At 43.6% G+C, this 21,536-nt stretch overlaps 1 protein-coding gene across 1 annotated transcript; it reads left to right on the forward strand.

The window, feature by feature from the left end:
• Positions 1-4,547: 4,547 nt before the first annotated feature.
• On the forward strand, positions 4,548-21,380 carry LOC139570411 (conserved oligomeric Golgi complex subunit 7-like). The gene is made up of 19 exons (XM_071392259.1): positions 4,548-4,814; positions 4,903-5,125; positions 6,302-6,450; positions 7,983-8,099; positions 8,647-8,815; positions 8,940-9,022; positions 9,132-9,254; positions 10,371-10,569; positions 11,084-11,211; positions 11,525-11,679; positions 12,178-12,294; positions 14,844-14,909; positions 15,107-15,293; positions 15,566-15,706; positions 15,791-15,874; positions 16,115-16,229; positions 16,613-16,756; positions 20,554-20,741; positions 21,094-21,380. Exons 2-18 carry the CDS (start codon positions 4,963-4,965, stop codon positions 20,718-20,720), a joined length of 2,307 nt encoding a protein of 768 aa, XP_071248360.1. The 5' UTR covers positions 4,548-4,814; positions 4,903-4,962; the 3' UTR covers positions 20,721-20,741; positions 21,094-21,380.
• The last annotated feature ends 156 nt before the right edge of the window (positions 21,381-21,536 follow it).

A 21,536-nucleotide genomic window follows, 5' to 3' on the forward strand; every position in this document is an offset into this window, starting at 1 on the left:
ATCAAGAAGGAGATGGTTGGAGGAAGGTGAAAAAAATACAAAATACTTTTACAATTTAGAAAGAAAAAAATTCTGAATTTACATCTATTCATCAGCTTAATATACAGTGGGGAGAACAAGTATTTGATACACTGCCGATTTTGCAATTTTTCCTACTTACAAAGCATGTAGAGGTCTGTCATTTGAATACAAATAAAATGCAAATGAATTACTTAAAATCATACAATGTGATTTTCTGGATTTTTGGTGGCACCTCTGGTGCGGGGACCCTCGTCGCCGGCCCCGGACTGGGCACCCTCGCTGCGGGCCCCGGACTGGAGACCGTCGCTGGGGGCTCCGGACTGGGCACCCTCGCTGGGGGCTCCGGACTGGGCACCCTCGCTGGGGGCTCCGGACTGGGGACCCTCGCTGCGGGCCCCGGACTGGGCACCCTCGCTGGGGGCTCCGGACTGGGCACCCTCGCTGGGGGCTCCGGACTGGGGACCCTCGCTGCGGGCTTCATGCCATGACTCCTCACTGGAGGCTCGTGCCGTGGATCATCACTGGAAGCTTCTTGCCGTGGATCATCACTAGAGGCTTCTTGCCGTGGATCATCACTGGAGGCTTCTTGCCGTGGATCATCACTGGAGGCTTCTTGCCGTGGATTATCACTGGAGGCTTCTTGCCGTGGATCATCACTGGAGGCTTCTTGCCGTGGATCATCACTGGAGGCTTCTTGCCGTGGATCATCACTGGAGTGAGGAGATGTATGGGCAGTCTGGTACGTGGAGCTGCCACAGGGCTCACCAGGCTGGGGAGACATACTGGAGGCTTGGTTCTTGGCGGAGGCACCGGATACACTGGGCCGTGGAGGCGCACTGGAGGTCCCGAGCATAGAGCCTGCACAACCCGTCCTGGCTGGATGGTTATCTTCGCCCTGCACATGCGGGGCGCTGGCACAGGATGCACTGGGCTGTGCAACCGCACCAGAGACACCGTGCGCAGAGCCGGCGCAGGATATCCTTGGCCGAAGAGACGCACTGGAGACCAGGCACGCTGAGCCGTTACCATCCGTCCTGGCTCGATGCTCACCCTAGCCCCAATTTTTTTGGGGGGGCTGCCTCTCGGGCTTCCGTGCTAGCCGTGTTGCCTCGTAACGCTGGGCCCCTTTACTCGCTGCCTCCGCCTTCCTCGATGCTTCCACCTGCTCCCACAGCAGGCGATCCTTTCCGGCCAGGATCTCCTCCCATGTCCAGGATCCTTTGCCGTCCAGGATGTCCTCCCATGTCCAGTCCTCCTGAAAACGCTGCTCCCCCTTACCACGCTGCTTGGTCCGTTTGTGGTGGGTAGTTCTGTCACGGCCGATGCTGGAAGAAGACCAAAGTGCAGCGTGGTGAGCGTACATTTCTCTTTTTATTTAAAATGTTGCCAACAAAACAATAAACAAAAAACAACCGTGAAGCTTACAGGGCTATAGTGCCACTAACAAAGATAACTACCCACACTGAAAGGAGGGAAAAAGGGCTACCTAAGTATGATTCCCAATCAGAGACAACGATAGACAGCTGTCCCTGATTGAGAACCATACCCTGCCAAAACATAGAAACATAGAAAACAAAACATAGAATGCCCACCCCAAATCACACCCTGACCAAACCAACTAGAGACATAAAAAGGCTCTAAGGTCAGGGCGTGACAATGATATTATTGAATTTATATTTCATATTTTTAAGGAGGCAATTGATTTACGGGTCCTGCCTGTTTCTATGACCCAAGGCCTCATTTCTGTAATACCCAAACCAAACAGATTCTATGATGTTAGAAAATTGGAGACCAATCACACTAATAAACAATGATGGAAAGCTACTTGCACCTATCTTTGCAGAAAGACTTAAAAAAGGTATTGACCAAATCATTGATGATACCCAGTCTGGTTTTATGAAGGGCAGACATATATGTAATAATATTCGACTAGTATTGGACTTGAGAGACTACAATGAGCACATTATGGAAGATAGCTTTATTTTGATTTGATACAGTTGAACACTATTTTCTTTTTGTGACTCTTTAAAGTGTAATTAAGAAACTTTACAATAATAGTAACATCTCTGTTAAATTATCCCATGGTACTTCACAGAGATTCGACATTAGACGTGGAATTAAACAAGGATGCCCAATTTCTCCTTTCTTATTTTTTATTGGTCACACAAGTTATGGCACTTCATATAAATAAGGATCGTTTTAGGGGTATTCAGATACAAGACAAAGAGATAAAATGTTTACAATTGGCTGACGACACTACTGTTTTTTTTAAAGATCATAATGAAGTCAGGGAAGCTATTGAGTGTATTAATGCCTTCTCACATGTATCAGGTTTATCTCTGAATGTTAGGAAATGTGAATATTTGCGTTGAAAAGATGCGACTTAAACTCAGTATGTAATATCACTGTAAAAGATATGATCACATATCTTGGTATTAAAGTTAGCAAAGATCAAAAAGAAAGGGCCAACTTAAATTTCTCTCCTATTGTAGAGAAAATTGGTTATTAAGAGATCTTTCTTTATCTGGACGTGTACTTTTATCAAAATCTGAAGGTCTGTGCCAATTAGTTTATACCTCCCTTGCCTTGGTTGTTCCTCTGTCAGTAACTAAAATGGTTGATACTAAATTATTTAACGTCATATGGAGGAATAAACCTCATTATTTAAGAAAAGCGGTAATATGTAGCACCCAAGGTGAGGGAGGGTTGAATGCTCTGGATTTTAAAACCTCTAATATAATATTTAAGATTAAATGGATACAAAACTATTTAAGAAATAAGGATCGCATTTGGAATATCATCCCTGATTTAATATTCCAACAGATTGGTAGTCTAGAATTCTTACTCAAATGCAACTTTGATATGGGTAAATTCCCTATTAAGCTTGCAAACTTTCATAAACAAGTACTTCTAACTTGGAACCTGATGTACAAACACAATTCTTCCCCACATAGGAATACAATCTGGAATAATAAAGACATAAAATACAAAAAACAAGTCTTTATTTTTCCAGAACTGGTATGACAACAATATTTGGGTTAAACAATTATTTAATAATGATGAACAACTATATGATTATCCAGAATTTATGAGAACACACAATGTTACATTCACTCCTGAGGAGTATCAAATTGTTGTTAGAGCTATCCCCAAAGGTGCTATTCTTCTTTTAGGAGAATATAACAATACTCCAAGTGCAACTGTTGAGGATTTTGTAGCCTCAATACAATTAGAAGGAATCGACATTTTAATCTATAAATGTAATAACATGAATATAAGGAAACTGTGTCAATATGTTACTATTCCCTCTGCTAAAATGTACTGGAATGCAGCCCTAGGACAAGTGAACTGGAACAAAGTTTCGTTGTTGTCTGGTAAATATTGTATATCTAATAAGGTGAAAGAAGTATCATACAAACTCATTCATAGAATCTACCCTGTAAAGACCTTTATTATACACAGATTTAAAATAGCTATTGATAACAAATGTGTATTTTGTGGTTGTGACCCAGAAACTCTTGACCATTTATTTTGGGACTGCTCTTATGTCAGAAGATTTTGGAGTGAGTTAGAAGATTTTATTTTAAAAGAATCGACTATTAATCTTAATCTGAGAGATTCTGATATTATGTTTTATTTTGATCCAACTGATATGGACCCTGACTTAACTTTCATTGATCATTTGTTTATCTTTCATGGAAGATTATTTATCCATAAAATGAAGTGGGCAGAGAACAAAGCCCTTTTCACATTATTTAAGAGAGAATTTAAATATTATTTTGAAATGATCAGTAAATGTTTTTTAAAAAGCAATACGCATCATAAAAGTATTTAACAAATTGAAAATGAATCTTGATATGTAATACCCCTGTCTGTTAGGTTTATGTACTCTTGTTTGTATATTTCTGTTTTTTTGTATTTGTGTTCATAATAAAATCTAATTAAAAAATGAGTCCATGTAGTATCTATCTGGGGTGTATTCATTGCATCTTACCGTTTAAGAACCAAACGGAAGTAAACTGCAAATTGAACGAACCGGGAATGGACCTCCCTTAATTTGTCCAATAGGAACTTGTTTTCGTTGCAAAATGGTTTCTGTTGCAAAACGTTTTGCAACACAATCGGTGTAATTAATTCACCCCTGGGCCCCATATCCAGCTAAAACAATTGCGTTTATGTGAAATAATTTAGCCAATCCAGTAATCTGACAATTTCAGACGTTAAAATCCACTGTATAGGTTTGTATTCACATGTTTTACATAACTTGTCACTAGTTGTTTTGCAAATTGACCATCAGGAGGCAGGATTTGGTTTCAACGAGAGACTTCAAGTGTAACACAACTCGTTTTCGTACTTTAATCTACAAATACAATAATTGATCTTGAAAGTTAACCTCATGGATGCTTTAAAATAATTGTATTTTTAATGTTCTCATCTTGACCCATTTTCGAGCATAGATCATTGTAATGGGGACGCGACATGGGAACAATTTATAGTAATTTGTTTCTTGGGGAAGATCATTAAGTGAGCACAAACAGGATATTGTTGTCATCTGTCAACAAAGCTGAAACTCTGATTATTTTCATATGTTTTAGTCCATTCAAATCAACTCTGGAGGCAATTATTTTGCTCGAACTCTATTTAGTTATTATGGTCATTTCATGTTCATGGGCTGTATATTTTCTGTTCGTTTCTAAACCTGTAACTGGGAGAACTTAGATTTCAAATTATGAGAAGCAGCTAGCTAGCCTGTATGGCCAGTCTATGTTCATGTCACATTCAGAAGTGAAATGGTAAGTATTACTTTTAATATAGTGAATGTTATTGGTAGCTAACAAAGCTGTCTTCAATGTTGTCCAACTGGTTTTAATCCCCGCGCAGAATTTTGGGTTGTCTTGACAACACTCATCGCTAGCTACCTGAAGTTTGTCGCACAGCAAAATGGACTTTTCCAAATTTCTGGATGATGATTTCGACGTGAAGGACTGGGTGAATGGGGCCTTCAAGATGCAGAAGGATGTGCCCGGGAAAGCAGATGCGCACGCGGCAACGCTGGTCATGAAACTGCAGTTGTTCATCCAGGAAGTCAACAATGCAATTGAGGGTAACTAAACTTTGGGACAACATCGGGAATCTTTTGGTTGGACTCCCTAAGTTGTGAACGATCTGGTGGTTGGCGACGAAAAATAACCTTACCACAATGTAGCCGCTTCACCCCCCCTCCTAGAGATTACAAATAGATAGTTTTTTTTGTAATCTCTAGGAACTATTTACCAGACAAAGTGAAACGTGTCCCTCGCTATCAAATACACGTCTGATTCCAACTTTTGTCTGAACTGCACCATATCCCTGCTGCGGTATCCCAATGTTGTCCCAAGGCTAGGGTAACTGTGACATACTGTCAATTTTGTGTCGCATGTTATTTTATTGCTGCCTGTTCCCCGAAACTATCAAGAAACATAACTATTCCAGGTTCAGTTAACTGAACTGGAACAACCAAGAGTCATAGGCTACAGTAACCCAATAATTGTCCAAGGACCTTGTTATTTTCAGAGGAAGACTGGCTCTGGCAGCCAAAACAGCCAAATATTCAATTTAAACGTGAGTCGATTCTCAATTGTGATACGGGTTTAGAAACATAAAGCCCTTTAATTTCATATCACATCAAAAATAATTATACGCTTACTGTACACTGTTTTAACAGACTTTATCGCAGTTGCAGCTGATTATTTTCCAGTTAAAACATGTTCTGGTGGCTTTCTTCCATTACACACAGGTGTTCGGAGCATGCTAGATCGCTAATTAGAACAGGTGGTCACCTCTGTCTTCCGTAAACACGCGCTATAACCTGGAGATATGGCCGTGTGGGAACACTAACCCTAAATAGTTAACCAAATAGCTACCCGGACTATCTGCATTGATCCTTAATGCACAAACGTTTTTGACTCATGCCATATGCTGCTGCTACTGTTTATCATCTAACTTGTTGCCTAGTTACTTTATTCATAGTTATGTACATATCTACCTCGATTACCTCGTACCCCTGCACATTGACTCGGTACTGGTACCCAGTGTATAAAGCCAAGTTATTGTTACTCATTGTGTATTGATTATTATTTTCTATATTTTCTCTCTCTGCATTGTTGGGAAGGGCCCGTAAGTAAGCATTTCACTGTTAGCCTACACCTGTTGTTTACGAAGCATGATTTGATGTCTCCAGCTTCTCTGACCATTGACGTACACGATGGGAAATATTTGAATTGTATTTCTCCTTGTTCAGAGAGCAGTAACCAGGCCCTGCAGAACATGCCCAGAGTGCTGCGGGACGTGGAGGCCCTGAAGCAGGAAGCGTCATTCCTGAAGGAGCAGATGGTCCTTGTCAAAGAGGACATCAGGAAATTTGAGCAGGACACTGTTCAGTCCATGCAGGTATGGGAGCCATTTGCGTTATAAACACACATCAGACGGATACCTCATCGGAATTGACTTGCGACTAAGCAAACACACACACCGTGCAAATAAGCAGCACAGTCAGCCCATGTAGATACAGCGACATACACACAGTCGCATAATACTATAGTACTATGGGCAGGATATTGTCCTATTCAAATAGGATAAGAAGCTCCCAGTGTGGCAAATACAGTTGAAGTTTACATACACCTTAGCCAAATACATTTCAACTCAGTTTTTCACAATTCCTGACATTTAATCCTAGTAAAAATTGTGATGGCCACTCCAATACCTTGACTTTGTTGTCCTTAAGCCATTTTGCCACAACTTTGGAAGTATGCTTGGGGTCATTGTCCATTTGGAAGACCCATTTGCGACCAAGCTTTAACTTCCTGACTGATGTCTTGAGATGTTGCTTCAATATATCCACATAATTCTCCTGCCTCATGATGCCATCTATTTTGTGAAGTGCACCAGTACCTTTTGCAGCAAACCACCCCCACAACATGATGCTACCACCCCCGTGCTTCACGGTTGGGATGGTGTTCTTCGGCTTGCAAGCGTCCCCCTTTTTCCTCCAAACATAACGATGGTCATTATGGCCAAACAGTTCTATTTTTGTTTCATCAGACCAGAGGACATTTCTCCAAAAAGTACGATCTTTGTCCCCATGTGCAGTTGAAAACCGTAGTCTGGCTTTTTATGGCAGTTTTGTAGCAGTGGCTTCTTCCTTGCTGAGCGTCCTTTCAGCTTATGTCAATGTAGGACTCGTTTTACTGTGGATATAGATACTTTTGTACCTGTTTCCTCCAGCATCTTCACAAGGTCCTTTGCTGTAGTTCTGGGATTGATTTGCACTTTTCTCACCAAAATACGTTAATCTCCAGGAGACAGAACGCGTCTCCTTCCTGAGCGCTGTGACGGCTGCGTGGTCCCATGGTGATTATACTTGCGAACTATTGTTTGTACAGATGAACGTGGTACCTTCAGGCGTTTGGAAATTGCTCCCAAGGATGAACCAGACTTGTGGAGGTCTACAATTTTTTTTCTGAGGTCTTGGCTGATTTCTTTTGATTTTCCCATGATGTCAAGCAAAGAGGCACTGAGTTTGAAGGTAGGCCTTGAAATACATCCACAGGTACACCTCCAATTGACTCAAATAATGTCAATTAGCCTATCAGAAGCTTCTATAGCCATAACATCATTTTCTGGAATTTTCCAAGCTGTTTAAAGGCACAGTCAACTTAGTGTATGTAAACTTCTGACCCACTGGAATTATGATATAGTGAAATAATCTGTCTGTAAACAATTGTTGGAAAAATTACTTGTGTCATGCACAAAGTAGATGTCCTAACCGACTTGCCAAAACTATAGTTTGTTAACAAGAAATTTGTGGAGTGGTTGAAAAACGAGTTTTAATGACTAACCTAAGTGTGTGTAAACTGACTTCAACTGTATTTGTTGTCAGTTATACAGCACTAAGTCTTTGGCGTGTGGATTCTGTGTTACAGGTCTTGGTGGAGCTCGATCAGGTCAAGTCTCGGATGCACTTAGCCTCCGATGCACTACAGGAGGCAGACAAATGGAGCACGCTCAGTGCAGACATCGAGGAGACCTTCAAGACACAGGTGGCGTCAAACTACCTCTAAAACCCTGCTCCACTCCCCTTAGTATACTGTAATATGTAATATCTCTCTGCACTGATTTAAGGATTCAGTGATTTGATATTTTAGGTGGCACAGGTGACCAAATATTCTTCTTGTTCAAAAATGTAGTACATATAGCCAATGTAGAAGTCTCTTGGTTCTTTGTAATATTCGGAGATACTATTTTCGGGATGTCGTAAAGGTAGACTATTATGACGTAGATGCAGAAAGTAAACAGCATAGTGGGTTGATTTCCGCAACAGCTAAGAGCATTGCCCTGGCTACCATGCTGTGAACAGTGTGAAGAGAACCCATGCACATGCGCAGATACTGTGAGAGAGCAAAGTCTTGCATCTCGCTCATTTCAATATCTGCGATGCTGCATCGTGACAACGTCATTTTGCTGAGTCGACTTTATAACAAGTGACCAACTCCTCAAAGGCAGAAGACATCCCACGTTAACAGGAACACACAAGCTCTAGTGATTTCCATTTAACCGGAACTTTCTGCCACTACCTCGTTCCCCCAGGACATGGCTGTAATCTCTTCTAAACTGACCGCCATGCAGAACAGCCTGGCTATGCTGGTGGACACACCAGACTACTCTGAGAAATGTGTGCACCTGGAGGCTCTGAAGAACAGGCTGGAGGCCTTGGCCAGCCCCCAGATAGTAGCCACCTTCAACTCCATGTCTGTAGGTAAGAGACGGTCTGCAAATAACTTATGATTGGGTTGAGATGGAATACTCAATCCGTATTAGTTTAGACCGGTCTTTCTGAAACCTGATTCTGACTAGGCGTATGGTTTTCTTTTCTTCTGCAGACCAAGCCAAGCTCTTTGTGAAAGTCTTCACAGAGATCGACAGAATGCCACAGCTTCTTGCCTACTACTACAAGTGTCATAAGGTATGTGTTACATTGTCACTGATTTTAATTTAGTGTAATTGCTTACATGGTTTATTTTGTAGGTAGGTGTTTTCCAATTGTTGACTTGAATTCTCCTGTGTGTTTCCAGGGTCAGCTGGTGAGTGTGTGGCAGGACCTGTCTCAGAGTGAGCTGAGTCTAAATCAGCAGCTGGCTGAGTTCTACGACACCCTGCTCTCCACCTGGCACTCACAACTACAGTGGAGCAGCCAGGTATACACACACACACACACACACACACACACACACACACACACACACACACACACAACACAGTCTAGTGGTTTTTAAACTTTTTCAGGGGGATCCCATTTCTTTCAGCAAAATTTCTGGCGCCCCCCCCCCCCCACCCCAAATCTAACCTTCAAATAAATGTAGATTTACACTTTTCTCATCACAATTAAAATAACCAATAAATACTTTGTTTTACTCAATAACAATTTATTTTTCTAATTATCTTTCAAAAAAGTTAGTATATTGTCCCATACAATGATCTGTAATTCACCCCAATTATGTATTTCATTATGTGAAAAACTGACAAAACACTGCGATTCCCACTCGACCCCGATTTTGAGTACCACTGCTCTGTATCATACCATAACACACGCGCTCCATTGTAACATAACACACACACACAACTAAGTATCCTTCTCACACTGTATCATACAGCAACACAGGTAGTGGCAGAAACCCTCAGGTTAGGGTTGCACAAGTGATTCAATTCACATCGAAATTGCAATATTGACATTTGCAGTGTCCATATCTCAAGAGATCCATATCGTATGCAATATTTTAAAACGGCCACTCGGCCGCGTCAGTTTTTAAAATGTACTTTGTTTGTCATGTCTCATCTCTTGCGGCTGCTTTCCACAGGCCTTGCCCCATGTCACTCAAAGCAGCACAGTTCCGCCTCCTCACTGTTCGATCCACTATAAGTTTGCATGCAGTTCCCGTCGTGCAGTCCACAGATTGTTCAAAACACAAAGGATGCTGCTTTCCACTTTGCTTCTTAATATACATTTTTATATGATTCCGACCGTTCACCCAAGCGTTTTGATTTATATCACAATATGATAAAAAAAAAAAAAAGCTATTATATATTTTGGCCCATATCGTGCAGCCCTGCCCTAGGCATCCTTACTCACACTACCATACATTTACACACCATGACTTACACTAATAGACTGTACAATAAAAAAATATATATTCTTGCTGTAAAAAAACATGTCCGCAGAGGGTCCACAATCTTCCATCTACAACGTGTCATCTCCAACCTAACCCCATGTCCCCATATGACTGTATATGAATCTATCTACCCTCCACCACCAGGTGTTTAAGAATCCATACGAGGTGGTGACGGTGCTGCTGATCCAGACCCTGGGGGCCATGGTGCCCTCCATCCCTGTGTGTCTGAGCACGGCCATGGAGCGCGCCCCCCAGGAGCAGCAGCTGGACACCCTGCTGGAGCTCCACCACACCGCTGCCACCTTCGGCAGGAGCCTGGCGCAGGCCATGTTGCCACACCTGGGTCTGTTCGCCTGCTACTGCGCCTATGTATTTATTTATTTATAGGCCTATCATTTGCACGGTAATCGACAAGTCTGTCAATGCTGAGGTGTAAAATAGTTTCGGCTTTAGCTGCACAGTTTATTTTCATCCGTAGTCCCTTGTTAATCAGCAGTGAGATTGATGATATACATTATAAGATTGTAATGATATCAGCCCTGCGTCAAAATACTTGTCAAGTACTTGGAAGGTGGCCTTGATTTGGCTTGGAGTTTGCACTTTTGGGACTATTCCATAGGTAACATAATTACAGTAGGGAAACTGAAGTATTTGAAAGATCTACCTATGACATGTTTATGGTAGTCTTGATAGTGACGCTAATTAATTGTATTGATATACATAACGCTGAATCCTAACTTGAGCTCCACCCAGGTAATTCAACATTTTCCTTAGGGTTGACATCTGAGTGTTTTTTTTGGGGGGGGGGGGAGTTCAGTGCTCACAAGGTAGACTTATGTTGTGGTTGTACTTCTCAGGTGAGAACAACCTGCTGAAGGTGAATGAGCTGGTCAGTGCCCTGTATGACCCCTACAAACCCTACCAGCTGCAGTATGGAGACCTGGAGGAGTCCCACCTCCTCATCCAGATCAGCGCCATGCCCCTGGTGAGGCACATTTACATTTTAGTCATTTAAGAGACTTACAGGAGCAATTAGGGTAAAGTGCCTTGCTCACCTAGTCTGCTCGGGGATTCGAATCGGCGACCTTTTGATTACTGGCCCAACGCTCTTATCTGCTAGGATACGACCACAAACACACACACATACCAAACCTTATTCAATGGTAATTTCATTTTTTGGGGCAGGCGAGTGGAAAGGACCTTGTGACCATTGACCGTGTACCTCTTTCCTTCTGTCTTCATCGTACTTTTTCTTCTCTCTCTCCTTATTCCCTTCCTTTTCCCCCTCCTTCTGTCAGGAGCGTGGTGAGGTGATAGACTGTGTAGAGGAGCTGAGTCACTCAGTGGGGAAGCTGTTTGGCCTGGCCGGTGCTGCTGTTGACCGCTGTGTCAAACTGACTGACGGCCTGGCCTTGTGTGGCCTCCTCAAGGCCCTCAAAGCCCTCTTCGCCAAGTAATTATACACGACTGTACACTTTGTTTTTATTGATAATTTTTGGGGGGGTGGAATGTTTCAACTTTTCAGTGTAAACTTAAACGGCATGTAGAAAAGATAATAGAGCTGTACAGTATATATATTTTTTTAAATAAGATCATCTTTGAGAACTAACAATCGCCATTCCAAAAATGTCATCGCATGGGGCCTCAATTGATTTTGTTATGTTTGAGTCACTCAGATCGCATAAGAACACGGCATAAGCCATGGTAAAATGTGTAGAATTGTAGGAAATTAGCTTTAAAACATGACAGTTTTGTCTCTGCGGCCAAGAGGACACCCACTACTCCTCCAACCCTAACTATGACACCACTGCTGAAAAAAATCCTAGGGGAAACACTGACAGTTCATACACATACTACACAGTACACGCACATTTCAATATTTGTATGAATATTCTGGTTGACTTTTGTCCATTGCTCTCACATATATGTGTCTTGGCCAATTTTTCTACAGGTATGTGTCAGACTTCTCCACCACTCTGCAGTCAGTCAGGAAGAAGTGCAGGTTGGAGGACATGCCCAGTGCTGCTGTGTTCCAAGAGGATTGGACTGCCTTCCAGAACTCGGTCAGGTGGGTTTTGTGTGAACCCAAATCAAACTCTGCTGGCTCTGATATTTTCCTTTGCACATTGTCATTTTCAGGACGCTTCCAACAACCATGGTTAATTAGATGTTAAGTCCCATATTTAGGGGACTGAGTGGTTTTGGACCGGTTCTGACTGACATTTTGGTGTACAAAGCACTCTGTTAATGTCACAGGGTCCAGTGTCTTATTGTACACTACATGACCAAAAGTAAGTGTGCACCTGCCCGTCCAACATCTCATTCCAAAATCATGGGACTTAATATGGATTTGGTCCCCCCTTTGCTGCTATAACAGGCTCCACTCTTCTGGGAAGGCTTTCCACTAGATGTTGGAACATTGCTGCGGGTACTTGCTTCCATTCAGCCACAAGAGCAATAGTGAGGTTGGGCACTGATGCCTGGCTCACAGTTGGCGTTCCCATTCCATTCAATTCATCCCAAAGGTGTTTGATGGGGTTGAGGTCAGTGCTCTGTGCAGGCCAGTCAAGTTCTTCCTCAAATATCTCGACAAACCATTTCTGTATGGACCTCGCTTTGTGCACGGGGGGCATTGTCATGCTGAAACAGGAAAGGGCCTTCCCTAAACTGTTGCCACAAAGTCTAGAATGTCATTGTATGCTGTAGTGTTAAGATTTCCCTTCACTGGAGCTAAAGGGCCTAGCCCAAACCATAAAAAACAGCCCCAGACCATTATTCCTCCTCCACCAAACGTAACAGTTGGCACTATGCATTCGGGCAAACATGGTTCTCCTGGCATCCTCCAAACCCAGATGTGTCTGTCAGACTGCCAGATGGTGAAGCGTGATTCATCACTCCAGAGAATGCGTTTCCACTGCTCCAGAGTCCAATGGCGACGAGCTTTACACCACTTCAGCCGTCGTTTGGCATTGCACATGGTGATCTTAGGCTTGTGTACAGCTGCTCGGCCATGGAAACCCATTTCATGAAGCTCCCGACGAACAGTTCTGGTGCTGACGTTGCTTCTAGAGGCAGTTTGGAACTCTGTAGGGAGTGTTGCAACCGAGGACAGACAATTTTTGCATGCTGCGGTCCCTTTCTGTGAGCTTGTGTGGCATACAACTTCCCTGTTGCGCCGTTGTTGCTCCTAGACGTTTCCATTTCACAATAACAGCATTTACAGTTGACTGGGGCAGCTCTAGCAGGGCAGAAATTTGACGAACTGACTTGTTGGAAATGTGGCATCCTATGACGGTACCATGTTGAAAGTCACTGAGCTCTTCGGTAAGGCCATTCTACTGCCAATGTTTGTCTATGGAGATTGCATGGCTATGCTCGATTTTATACATCTGTCAACAACGGCTGTGACTGAAATGGCCAAATCCACTAATCAGAAGGGGTGTTCACATGCTTTTGTATATATAGTGTGTTACAAAGCCGCCCCATATTTCTGCTACCACTCTGTCAGCAGAGCTGACTTTAAGTGTCAGGTTTTACACCCCGAATTGCATAGGGAGTGACGTATCACATTTTGTGCCCTATCTAGACAAAGAATCTATTTAATTTGCCTCTGAGCGACGGTGCCCAGCCTGCCAGATGGCATGTTAAAGGCAGATTGACGTTTATTGTCATGAATCTTGCTCTGGAGGCAGAATTGAGCGATTTCTGCTAGATGGGCCAGATTTTTGGTCTTCATTTAAGGTGAGGGTGAGGCATTAGGGTTAGCAGTGTGGTTAAGTTTAAAATCAGATTTTATGACTTTCTGGCTGTGCCAGCTAGTGACCACTCTGCAGAGCTGCCTCCAGGGCAAGGTTCATAACAATAAATGCCATATTAAAGGGGACAGTCTAGGGACGTCCATTGTGGTTTCGTCTCGCTGTGATATTCTGAGCCAGATTGGGAGCTCTCGACATGACTAAATGCTAAATCATTTTGTAGAATTGAAACACGACCACTTTCTCTTGGTCACAGAGGGACAGAATGACTGAATGCGCAAAGCTGAAGTTGTAACGAGTGTGTACACATTCGCATGGTGTTTCTGCTTCGCTAATTGGACGCTTGGTAGAACATGCTGTGTCGTCAGTTGAAATGGATCCAAACTTGTACTGTCACTAAATATGATCATATTTATTTTACAGTTTGTTATAAGGTTGAATATTATAGTAAATTGTTTAGAATTTGATTGTTACTATATTTAGAACGCATTTCAGTAATTTCAAGCCCTATTCCCCCACTTTTGTTGAGTAGGACAAAAGTCTGATATTGTTTTTTTATATTTTCATAATATTTGTACTATATACTTGAGCCTGTGTCCTCAAAAGTGAGTACATCTCAGCAATTGTATATATTTTTTTCCCCCAGACCTTTCTAGAACTATGCAGCATTACTAGATATTGTTTATGGTAATTTCATAAATTACTTTTGGGTCTATTTAGGCAGAAATCTACATCCCCCCCATAACGTTCAACCAGGCCAATGCAGTACAGCTCGGCTGGTCTTGGCTCAGTAGTATGAAAAGGGTGATTGTGCATGAACTGTGTATTATTTTTGATACCCCGTGTATCCTCTGCATTGCAGGATCATTGCCACCTGTGGGGAGTTGCTGAGACAGTGTGGAGCCTATGAGCTGCAGCTGTCAAACAAGTAAGACCAACGCCATCGCTCTAGCCGAGTTCCAAATCAACCCCCAGACCCTACTCCCTAGCTACCTGACTCCCCTACTTATATCCATTCATACTTCCCCCGTTCTCTTGCCATGTCCTATAGGTCCATTTTATTTAAGTACGTTTTGTTTCAAAGTGCATTGTACATGGGCCTCAACACACTTTATGATCCTATAGGATCCTGGCCACGGCGGGGAAGTACCTGTCTGAGTCGTACAGCCCTCGGAGCCTGGCGGGCATCCAGGAGGCCAGCTCCACGGAGAGGAAGGCAAGCGGCAGGAACCCCTGGCAGGAGTATAACTACCTGCAGAGGGGCAACATGGCAGAGTACAACGGCCTGATGGGGCTGCTCTACTCCCTCAAGGTATGGATGGTCATACTGGGGGGGATGACTTGGCATTTTCATTTGGGTTTAAGGTTTTAGCTTTGGGTGGGATGTTACGGTAGTTGTCGGTTGGGAATGTAGCCTATAAATGGTCAAATGTCCAATTGTAACTATTTTCAGAGTGAAAATACAGAGAGTCTTGTGATCAATGACTGTCATTTTTGCTTCAATAAAGGCTTGTAACGCAATTAAGTGTCGCTATGTTTTCGGAGCGTGAGGTCTGACATGTTCAAGTTGCCGTTGTTTTGTAGGAGAAGGGGACAGGTAACTCCAGTCTTCTGGCTGAGACCCGAGTGGCTCTGACCCGTCTCAACCAGCAGGCCAACCAGCTGGCCTTCGACTCGGTCTTCCTGCAGATCAAACATCAACTCTGCTTGGTCTCCAAAATGGAGGTGTGTGTGCAGTCAGTGACTCTTGTTTCTGTGTGTAAATGTAATACTTACATATGTTCCGTCTTGTACCATGGCTGTTATCAGAGCCGAGATGCAGGAGGTTTTGGAGAGAGCTATGCTGAAGAACTGCCTACCTTCAGCTTGTCCCCACAGGAGTACATCACCAATGTATGTCTGGCCTAACTATGGGCACAACATCTACAGGTTATATAATTCAAGTCAGAGATTCAAGTGTTATTGTATATGTATTATGTAATATAACCTGTCCTTGCAAGCTGTCTTTGGAAAAAACATTGTGGTGTTTTTTCTGCTGTAAATGTTCACTGTTAGTGTTACTAAAGTACTATGAATGTTCAGGTTCGTCAGGTTGTGTTGAGGTGGCTTACTGCCTGTGTTTCTCCTTGAAAGATAGGACAGTACATCATGTCTCTGCCGCTCCACTTGGAGCCCTTTGTGACGCAAGAAGACCCGGCGCTGGAGTTGGCCCTGCACGCAGGCAAACTGCCTTTCCCTCCTGAGCAAGGTGACCCCCCCCACCCCCCTCTTTCATTCGGTCTATCCCTCCATCTGTCTCTCTACTCTTCCCTCCTTTTAGATGTTTGCCCCTCTTGTCTGGTACCTGTCTCCCTTGTTCTTTTGCTCCTCATCTCTCTTCAGGTTTTCCACCTTTTTCCTCTCTTCCCCAGTCCTCTTCCATCTCCCCATACCTCTCCCCTCTCTTCTCAGTCTTCCCCCCACTTTACCTATTGCCCTAAACTCCCGGTCTCTTCTTTCTTTCTCTCCTTGCACATTCCATCTCTCCTCAGTCTCCCTCTCTTTGTCCTAATTTCAATAGCTGCCCTTGCCATTTTCTGTGTGTGACTGGCCATGCCTGACATTGTTTGTCTGACATTGTTTCAACCTCAGGTGATGACCTTCCGGAGCTGGACAACACAGCAGACTACTGGCTGGGCTCCATCGCCAGGGCGACCATGCAGACGTACTGTGACGCCATCCTGCTCATCCCAGAGCTCACGGCCCACTCCACCAAACAGCTGGCCACCGACATCGGTACTGTACCTCCGTCACTTACCTCCAAAATAGTAGGGATGTAACGATTCACCGATACGCATTGGTCCCCGGTTCAAATGTTTAAGATATGAGTGCATCGCTCTGCGGGAGCCCAAACCGCACCGATGTTCAAATGTTACGAATTGCCGGTTCACTAATGTTTTTTAATCGTATTGTTTTATTCCGAAAATACCTCATCTGATGTGACTGAATTGATGTGTCCTCTCCTTCAGTTCAGTAGCCTGTCGAACTTTTGTGACTAATGGCATATGACTGTCAAATAACAACTGCGCACAGCTGGGAGATACAGCTGCTGGTGCCAACGAGAGGTCGGCCTATCCCTGTTCTAATAGGATATTCGTACATCTGTGCGGCACTTTCAGCATTGAGGCCTGTCAAATGGCTTTCGCAATGTCAAATTATAGGCTTTATTAGTTGAGTGACAACCAATGTAATTTGCTGGCTCATTGTTACCAAATGTGCTGTAGAAAATGGTGTTTTACTGGAGTTGTGTAGCCTACCAGAGTGGACGCAACTCACATCCAACTGCTGATTTTTAAGGTTTTCAATCATTCAGATTTTATTTAGATTGTTCAGGTTCACCATAAGAAATAGTTTTGGTAGTTTTGCTTTAAACAGTCAATGTCAGTGTTTGTAGAGGACAGCAATCATTTTTGCGAGCTGTGCAAGGGTGCATTCAATGTTCCCCTCCTGTACTCCCTGTTCACCCACGACTGCATGGCCAGGCACAACTCCAACACCATCATTAAGTTTGCAGACGACATAACAGTGTCAGCCTGATCACCGACAACGACGAGACAGCCTATAGGGAGGAGGTCAGAGACCTGGCCGGGTGGTGCCAGAATAACAACCTATCCCTCAACGTAACCAAGGCTAAGGAGATGATTGTGGACTACAGGAAAAAGAGGACCGAGCACGCCCCCATTCTCATCGACGGGGCTGTAGTGGAGCAGGTTGAGCTTCAAATTCCTTGGTGTCCACATCACCAACAAACTAGAATGGTCCAAACACACCAAGACAGTCGTGAAGAGGGCACGACAAAGCCTATTCCCCCTCAGGAATCTAAAAAGATTTGGCATGGGTCCTGAGATCCTCAAAAGGTTCTACAGCTCCAACATCGAGAGCATCCTGACTTGTTGCATCACTACCTGATAAGGCAATTGCTCGGCTTCCGACCGCAAGGCACTACGGAGGGTAGTGCGTACGGCCCAGTACATCACTGTGGCTAAACTGCCTGCCATCCAGGACCTCTACACCAGGCGGTGTCAGAGAAAGGCCCTAAAAATTGTCAAAGACCCCAACCACCCCAGTAATAGACTGTTCTCTCTACTACCACATGGCAAGCGGTACCGGAGTGCCAAGTCTAGGACAAAAAGGCTTCTCAACAGTTTTTACCCCCAAGCCGTAAGACTCCTGAACAGGTAATCAAATGGCTACTCGGACTATCTGCATTGTGTATGGTATTGGGGCCCATGTATTTAGAGTCATATTGAATCGTTCATGAAATATTTGTTAGATAGCTCTAGATCAATTTTGTACATGGAGCCAACGTGGTTATAAGTACTGAATGTCATTGCTTCCTGGGTGCTGTATGATCATCTGGAGTTGGTTGTTTAGTAAAAAAATGATGTAAAACTACAGACTCGTTACATTTTCAGATGATTTTTAAAAACGTAAACCAAGAAGCAATACGTACTTACACACGTGTTGTAATTATAAAGTTATATGTAACTACGTTGATGTTGATAGTAATAGAGCATCATCAAGTATGCGTTTTTCAAAGGCCTTCTTGCCAAAGCATCAATAAAGTGTATCATTCGGCTTGGCAGGTACTCTCTACATCTATTTGTAATTAATATCGGAAACCCAGAACTAAAATGTTGATGCTCGATTAACTTCAGGGGGAGATGTGAACTTGACTTGCAAAGTATCCCCCCTCCCTCCCTTAATTGGAAACTCTACAAGTTTCAGGCAAGTCTATTGGCCAAATGTCCCCTTCTGAAATTTGAAATATGCGAGCACCTGCAAAATTGCAATTTGTCCAAATGTTCACTGGTGAAAAATCAGCGTACCAGAACAGAGTTCCTCGTTAGTCGTTGCATCCCACAGACTGTTGACAGACGCAACGATACCATTTATGTTAAGTGCGTCTATCCATAAGATATGAATTGGTAATAATATAGTAATAATCAAATTGTATCGGTCACATACACATATTTAGCAGATGCTATTGGGGGTGTAGCGAAATGCTTGTGTTCCTAGCTCCAACAGTGCAGTAAGTAGTATCTAACAATTCACAACAATACACACAAATCTAAAGTAAAATAATGGAATTAAAAAATATATAAATGTTAGGACACGCAATGTCGGAGTGGCATTGACTAAAATACAGTAGAATAGAATACAGTATATACATATGAAATGAGTAAAGCAGTATGTAAACATTATTAAAGTGACAAGTGATTCCATGTCTATGTATATAGGGCAGCAGCCTCTAAGGTGCAGGGTTGAGTAACCGTGTGGTAGCCGGCTAGAGATGGCTATTTAACAGTTTGATGGCCTTGAGATGGAAGCTGTTTTTCAGTCTCTCTGTCCCAGTTTTGATGCAGCTGTACTGACCTCTCCTTCTGGATGATAGTAGGGTGAACAGGCTGTGGCTCGGGTGATTGTTGTCCTCTGATCTTTTTGGCCTTCCTGTGACATCAGGTGCTGTAGGTGTCCTGGAGGGCAGGCAGTGTGTCCCCGGTGATGCGTTGGTCAGACTGCACCACCCTTTGGAGAGTCATGCCGTTGAGGGGGTGGTGCAGTTGCCGTACCAGGCGGTGATGCCGCCTGACAGGATGCTCTCAATTGTGCATTTGTAAAAGTTTGTGAGGGTCTTAGGGGCCAAGCCGAATTTCTTCTGCATCCTGAGGTTGAAGAGGCGCTGTTGCGCCATCAACACCACACTGTCTGTGTGGGTGGACCATTTCAGATTGTCAGTGATGTATGAAGCTTTTCACCTACACTGCGGTCCCGTCAATGCGGATAGGGTTGTGCTCCCTCTGCTGTTTCCTGAAGTCCACGATCAGTCCACGAGATCCTGGGTTCGAGTCCAGGCTCTGTCGCAGACGGCCGCGACCGGGAGACCCATGGGGCGGCGCACAATTGGCCCAGCGTCGTCCGGGTTATGGGAGGGTTTGGCCGGCAGGGATGTCCATGTCCCATCGCGCTCTAGCGACTCCTGTGGCGCCCCGGGCACAATGCACGCTGACACGGTCGCCAGGTGTACTGTGTTTCCTCCGACACATTGGTGCGGCTGGCTTCCGGGTTAAGTGGGCATTGTGTCAAGAAGCAGTTGGTACAGGAACAAGAGCCTGGACTCGAACATCTTGAAGCAAGTGGGGACAGCAGACTGGGATAGGGGGATATTGAATATGTCCGTAAACACTCCAGCCAGCTGGTCTGCGCATGCTCTGAGGACACGGCTAGGGATGCCGCCTGCAGCCTTGCGAGGGTTAACACGCTTAAACATATTATTCACGTAGGCCACGGAGAACGAGAGCCTTGGGAGCGGGCAGTGTCGGTGACAAGCCCTCAAAGCGGGCGTTTTTTAGCTTGTCCGGGAGCAAAACGTCGGTGGCTGGTTTTTCCCTTTGTAATCTGTGATTGTCTGTAGACCCTGCCACATAATATAGGCATTAATAGGTAATAATAATAATGTCCATACTATGTTTTCAGTGTGTTAGTGCCACACAGTGTTTTGTCTTCAACATCTGTCTCCTAACTCCCCACAGACTACCTGAGCAACGTGATGGACGCGTTGGGCCTGCAGCCCTCCAGGACCCTTCAGCAGATAGTGACCCTGCTGAGGGCCAAGCCAGAGGAGTACAGACAGACGGCCAAACTGCTGCCTCGCAGATTGGTGTCCACCATCGCTGCCCTGAGAGGGCTGGACCACTGACCACGGTCACACTCTAAACCGGTAATGGACTATGGACAAAAAAATAAGCTCTTTCGCTAACTCTGGGACAATGACACTAAAATGTTGATGAATGTGCACTGTCTCTCACATAAGTCCAACGTTAAAAGTATAGGGCCCAGTTTTTTTTCTCATCCCAACACACATACATTGTGTCCTTCACCTCCTGTGTTGGTCAGTCTGATCTCGAATTTGTTTACACCTGACCAAAAAACAAATCCAGTCTTAGAATGTAGAGAAAAAAATATCAAAATACACTTTTTTTTATACGCATTGTAAATATGAGAGTATGTCATGTAAAAATTATGATCCTACTCAAATCGCTTGTTCCTCACTGTTTTTCCTCTCTCTATAGATATGATAACTACAATCTGGAGTCTGCACCCCTGGTATGACAAACTGAGAAGTATCCATTTGGGGATATTCCCATCATGCAACATCTTCAAATCAAATATTTAAACTGCTTTGGCATCATACTATTGGCTACTCTGTTAGAAAGAAATACATTGTTTTCTATTATGGTACATTTTTATTCATTTGCACTTATATTGGGGTAAATCAAGGTAGAATTGGTTTTTCTTATTTGTAATGTACTGGAATCTGTCCACTAATTTAATAAACGTGTGGCCTTGTTGTCTTCTACTCTTTGATAATGAAATTAATTGAAGATTCAAGTTAAATGTCTGATTAACTGAGGATGCTGTTGCCATAGCAAAGGTAGTATTGTTCACATAGGCTATGTTTAACAGTATGAAGGTTCATCTCAGAAAATAATTAATTAACATACTGTAATGCTGG

This window comes from Salvelinus alpinus, chromosome 3 (assembly GCF_045679555.1).
Source record: "Salvelinus alpinus chromosome 3, SLU_Salpinus.1, whole genome shotgun sequence".
Lineage (NCBI taxonomy): Eukaryota > Metazoa > Chordata > Actinopteri > Salmoniformes > Salmonidae > Salvelinus > Salvelinus alpinus.